A 6,000-nucleotide genomic window follows, 5' to 3' on the forward strand; every position below is an offset into this window, starting at 1 on the left:
CCCTGCAGCAGGAGGAGCACTGCCAACGTAGGTTCCTGGGGGGCTCCCGAGCCCCACCCCCAGATGGCAGCAAGGAGGGCCTGGTTTGGGCCACACCCAAGGGAGAGGCAGGTCCGAGGCCAGACCCTGGGCTGGGTACCCGAGCAAACAGCCCTCCACCACCACGGCCACTGCCTCCCAGGACAGGACGGGCTTGTCCGCAGATCTGAAACAAGAGAGGTGCCATCACCTGGGGGATCCTACCAAGCCAGCCACGAGCCCCTCAAGGGTTCTGTGGTCCCCCATGAATGGGAAACACCTGTTCTTCCTCAGGACCCCCTCACATGCGCAGCAGTTGTCTATGGGGCTTAAGTCCTGTCCAACCTGCTTTTATTTCCCCTCATTAGGTTTAAGGCAAGACAGCCAAGCGGTCAGGAGCCTGGCCCTCGACTCACCACTGTGTATCCCAGACAAGTTTCTTAACTGCTCTGGGCCTTCGTTTATACATCTATAAAATGAAAATAAGGACAGGGCGCCTGGGTGGCTCAGATGGTTAAGCGTCTGCCTTCGGCTCAGGTCATGATCTCAGGGTCCTGGGATCGAGTCCCGCATCGGGCTTCCTGCTCCTTGGGACCCTGCTTCTCCCTCTGCCTCTCTCTCTCTCTCTCTCTGTCTCTCACGAATAAATAAATAAAATCTTTTAAAAAAAAATTTAAAAAAATGAAAATAAGGACAGTCCCTTCTTCATAGAATTGTTGAGAGGATTAAGTTAGGGACTACATATAAAATATGTCAATTATTAAAATTTCCTAGGGCAGAGTGTGTTCTCATTCCATACTTAAGGAAAAGGAGAGAGAGTATGGGATTGGTCACATTCAGAACTGGGACCAGTCTCCTCACCTCCTTTGAGTGCTGGCCCCCACCTGCTGATAACGTGCAGGCAGCTGGAGCAACACACACCTGACTCCCTCCTGACTCAGAGCCTGCTGAGGACCAGCCTGAGGGATAAGGGAGGCAGCCCCAGGGGAAGAGCACTGGTCTGCAGCACCCAGCCTCTGGTCCTGCCCTGCCCGCTGCGACTTCATCAGCCTCCCTGCCACACCCCCTCCTCGCCAAGCTCCCTCCAGGCTCAAGGGTGTCCGATCCCAGGAAAGTTGACAGAATGGGTGTCCCCGTTTGGTCAGGTGGCCACACGTGAGGTCATTGCCAGGACACTGGAACCACACAGAGCCTGAACAAGCTTTTATGAATCAAATTGTTATAATGCGATGTTTTGCAAAGGAGTCTTTTATTGGATAAAATATACCGGCAAGACGACCATGCATGCTAGCAGACCTGTGTTCGTAAAACTGTCTCTGCAAGGCTGTCCCACTCACTGCCCCCGATGCTCAGAGCCCTGCTTTCAGTGGAACAGGAGGGAAGAGGAGACATGTCCACGTTCTCTCTCGCCTTCTGGGCTCTTGCCTATGCTGTTCCCTCTGCCTGGAGCACCATCTTCCCGGCCACCCTCCCCAGAAACCCAGCAGCGCCTGCTGTATTTGCCAGTCTACAGGCTGCATCGTTCGTCCCCGGGGACGTCATCCCTGACTCTCCGCCTGTGGGCTTGTTTTGTAATGGTCTGTCCACTCGTCTGGCTCTCCTGGGGGGTGGGAGCCCCACAGGCAGAAGGGCCCGCCCTCGCCTCTTCCTTGCCGTACCCCCACGATTTAGAGCATCATCCGGCACAGAGCAGATATCTAGTGTGTAGATGACTGGGGAGGCCAGCGACGCCCCTCTGCATGACCTTTCCCAACACGGCTTTGGCTCTGGACAGCTGCGGGTTCTGAGGCCCTCCTGGGGAAATTAGTAGGACTTTCAGAGCACTCTCGGGGAAAAGGACCCTGTCTTACCCTAAGGGAGGGGGCCACACAAATAATAGGTCATACTAATCCAGCTGCCTTGGCAGGCGTGGCCCCATGTCTTCCCGCCCCAGACCCCAAGGCACGCTAAGAAGTCGGTTTCTGCTATCTTCATTTTACAAATGAGAAAACCACCAACCCATCCTGTGGGCTTTTCCAGCCGGATACAGGCAAAGTTGTTTTCCCGTCCCACAAAAGCTCGTGGCAGCCCGCTGGGACCCCAAGATGAGTGAGCCATGCTGTCCCTTCTCCCCCGCCCCCACACGCCACAGTCCAGCAGGGGTGGCAAATGGAGCCCTGAGCTGGGGGGCCTCAGGCAGAGCCAGGAGAAGGTGTCACCCCAAGCCGGGGGCCCCACAGGAGGCGCCGCGGCACTGCCCCCCACCCCGGGGCACCCCGAGCCTCATCTTCATGCATCCAATTCCCTCCAGCAGCCCCCCCCACCCCCCTGCCTGGGAAAGTTCCAGCAGCAGTGCAGGCCACGTGCTTCCAAGCCAAGCCCTCTCCCTCTCCCGTCTTTGTTCTCCCTCCCAGAGACTTGCTCTGTAATCAGTCGGCAACGCTGCCCACAGGAGCCAGAGGCCAAGAAAGTTTGGAGAAAGCACAGTTGTCTTTCCCCAGTGCCCTCCTCCTCTCCACTCCCGCCCACCCCGCTCTCAGTAAAGCCCAACAGGACAGACGGTGGCTCGGCTCTGTCCCCTGGCACGGAAGGTCAGCGCCCTCCTGCACTGCTGTGGCCAGGCCAAACTAGTCGCAGCAGATTAGTGAAAGGGCCCACCACTGGATGGCCTTTCCCAGTGTCACTTCTAAATTACATTTCCTGGTGCGCCCCCCCCCCCCCGCCCCCGGCTCTCCAGAGGGTGGTCCTGTGCCCCCTCAGGGAACCTGACAGCCCCCAAGCTTGCAGCCGCAGACACAAACCAGGGAGCTCCAGCTCCCTCCCCCAAAACCACACCAAACTTGCTGAAACTCAAAAGAGGGCCGCCCCAAAAGAAACAGAAGGCCACGCCAACCGGGGTACGCAATGAGCAGGTCTCCTTTATCACACCCGCTTGAAGTCAGGGCCTCCTCGATGAAGACGCTGCGAGCCCCTCCAGCCTGACCCTCACAGTGATGGAGGAGCGGGTACTCAGCCTCGGGAGAGTTCACCCATGCCTTCTGTCTGGGCCTGCCTCAGTTACCCCATTTGTAAAATACACAGGGGGCCCTGGGGCCCTTTCTATTCCAACAAGAGTCTTGTGTGGCCTCCAATCAGAGCCTCCCCCCCCATCCCCGGGTTTTCACTCCAGCCACCAGTCACCTTCTGATGAATGCCCGTCTTCCCTCTGCCTGCCTGAGCCGCTCCAGCCCCAGCACCATCTCTTCCAACAAGCCTCCGGTGAGCCCCTGGGGGGACCAGGATGGCTCTCGCTGCCAACCCCAAGCCCTGTGCCTCGCATGACATCTCCCCCCACGAGATGCCCCCCAGCACACGCCCGAGACAGAGCCAGAGGCCCAGGATCTGCTGCAGCCAGTGAGCAAGCCAAGAAACCTCCGCAGAGATCTGCCTTCTGCCCCCAACCTCTCCCAGGTGACCTTTTGACCAAAGAGGAGGGTGGTCATCTGAAAGTTGAAAAGAAACTAAACTAAGCCAGAGATAAAGCATCTAGGATTCTGAGGGTGGTCAGGGCTCTTGTCTGGGCCTGGCCCCAGGAAGAACAAAGCCTCCAGGCAGGCAGGCCTGACTAATGACTCATGAGTCATGGGTCAGCAGAGAGGTCAGAGGCCAGGGCTCTGCTCACCCGCAACTGCTCTAATCCACAGGGTCTAATGCTTCCCCGCGCACCCCCCCACCCCAACCCAGGAGTTAGGCCTTGAGAATTAAGGGAGAAAGAAGGGCCATCCCCGTGCTGTCAGTCCTGGGCCGAGTGCTCTGGCCCAGGGGTCTGCCAGGAGAGACACATCCCCCTTGCCACAGGGTGGGTGGGTGTGGAAGTGGCCTGTCCCCAGCCCAGGCTGAGTATGTAGCCTCTGTCTTGGGACCCTCTGTATCCCAGGAGGGCAGACAGAGATTTCCCCATACACGGCTATCTCCTTAAAAAATCTATCTCCAGACCGCTCCCTTCCTTTCTGATTTTTCAAATCCACCCCCTAACCCATGAGTGGCTTTGTCTCCTGGACAAAGTACTGTCCCCAGTCTCAGTCTTCTCACCAACAACCTGGGTACAACAACCCCTACCAAGAGGTGGAGGTGGGGGCAGTGGGAACAGATGGGTGCTCTGGATGCAGAGCAGGGCACCCAGGGGCTCAGCAACCATCAGCTAGGGCTTCCTCGCTAACCTCCCAACCTTGGCCCCCGCGGGAAGATGGGTGGGCACCAGGGTGGGCAGCAGGAGGGTGCGGGCGACGGTGGGGGCGGGGAGGAGGAAAAATCTTTAAAACAAGTGCCCCAGGTCTCCGAGGTGATTAGGACCAGGGCCAGGGGTGGGGTGAGGGGAGGGCACGGCCACGGCGCACAGGACCCCAGGGCCGCCGCGGGGGCGCAGCACCCAGACTCCCGCTACGCCTACAGCTCCAGGACTTCCGAGGAGTGCGGGGCTGGGGGCGAGCCACCAGAGCGCGGGCCGTGGACGTGGGGCGCCCCTACCTTGGGCCGCCAGCAGCGCGAGGCCGCCGAGCAGCAGCAGCGACAGCGGGACCCTCCTGGGCGCGGCGCGCTCCATGGGGCCGGCGGGCGGCGGGCGGCGGGCGGCGGGCGGACAAAGGCGCGGGGCGCGGGGCGCGGCTCCTGGGTTCCACGCTCCGGCCGAGCCTCCGCAGCCAACGCTGGGCCCGGGCTGCGCCGTTCAATTATCCCGCCCCGGAGGGGGGCGCGGCGGAGGCGGGGCCGCGGGGCGCGCGGTGCCCTCCCTCCGGGCCCGCCCCCCGCCGGAGGCCCGCGCACCCTGGCCTCAAGGGGCCGCGGGCCCAGGGCCCCGGGCGGGAGCGGGGGCCCCAAACCTCTCCCAGGTGGGGCCCGAGAAGGGGGGCGCATTCGGGCGGGGGGCAGCCCCACCCGCTGCCGCCCTCCCCCTCCCCCCAGGCGCCCGTGAAACCCGATCCCTTCCCCACCCGCCGGCCCGAGGGGCGGGCCGGGTAGCAAAGGTTAGCTCCGCCCGACTCCGCGGAAAGGGCTGGGGACCGGGACCAAGGTAGAGAGGGGTCCCGAAGGGGCGTAGGCACCTTCGGGGGAGAGGGGCGGAGACAGGGCGGTGCCCTTCCGAGGCGGGGGGGGCTCCCTGCAGGACTTGGCCCGCGAGCAGAGCCCCGCACCCACTGTCAGATCGTTTCCCGCCTTCGGCCGCCCTGCACCCACGCACCATCCTGGGGCCTGCAAGTCCCTGGCCGCCCCAGCTGTGTCCTGGCACCTGGCGCTGCCCTCAGGAGACTGCCAGTCGGGCGAGACAAACCCCAACCAACATCCCAACTCCCCGGGAATCTGTTGAACCCAGGACCCCGAAGCGCAGAGGAGGAGATTCGTTTTGCCGAGAGGGAGCAGCCCCTGAGCTGGGCCTGCAGGAATTAACCTCTTTGTGCGGGAATTCATGGCTGCGACCAGACAGTGGTTACTGAAGGTGAATTAGTCTGTTGGAACCATAAATACATTTGTTTTAAACAGGGGGGGGGGGGGGACCCCAAACTAGTGCAGGCGAAGGTGCGGAGGATGAGAGGAAACCCGAAAGAACACCATTCAGTATGGACCCCCTGATGCGCCATGCCACTCCTACGTTCACACCCAGCAAAAACGCACACACGTGTAAGCGTGCACCGCAAGCCAGGTACTAGGGTGTTGATAACAGCGCTCTTCCTAGTAGCTTCTATTTAGGAACTGCCAGACATCACCAGCATAGAATGAAAACATCCTCGGGCAGAAGCCACACCTCTCTGAAAAGTGGATGCTGCAGGATTCCGAAGGACAAGAACAGCTTAGAAGTCAGGAGAGTGATAGTCCTTGGGGAGCACAAGGGAGTTTTTTCTGGGGGGCTGGTTGGGATCTGGTTTTTAAATCTGGATATTGGTTACAAGGTTGGGTTCCCTATGTGAAAATGTATCCAACTGTTCAATTATGCTATGTGCCCTTTTCTAAACAAACGTTAGATTCGAA

The 6,000-nt window shown here is 60.3% G+C and overlaps 1 protein-coding gene across 2 annotated transcripts in view; it reads right to left on the bottom strand.

Moving 5' to 3' along the window:
* FBLN1 (fibulin 1) overlaps window positions 1-4,622 on the bottom strand; it is an 82,839-nt gene extending 78,217 nt beyond the window's left edge. The window contains exon 1 of one of the 2 annotated variants that reach the window (XM_034987311.1): window positions 4,504-4,619. In XM_034987311.1, the coding sequence (XP_034843202.1) occupies window positions 4,504-4,579 (76 nt within the window). In that variant the 5' untranslated portion in view covers window positions 4,580-4,619. Of the gene's footprint in view, window positions 1-4,503 lie in introns of both variants that reach the window. The other variant, XM_034987312.1, reaches the window with a different exon arrangement.
* Window positions 4,623-6,000: the final 1,378 nt, after the last annotated feature.

Source organism: Mirounga leonina, unplaced genomic scaffold, assembly GCF_011800145.1.
Source record: "Mirounga leonina isolate KUSES-001 unplaced genomic scaffold, KU_Mleo_1.0 Mir_418, whole genome shotgun sequence".
NCBI classification, from domain to species: Eukaryota; Metazoa; Chordata; class Mammalia; order Carnivora; family Phocidae; genus Mirounga; species Mirounga leonina.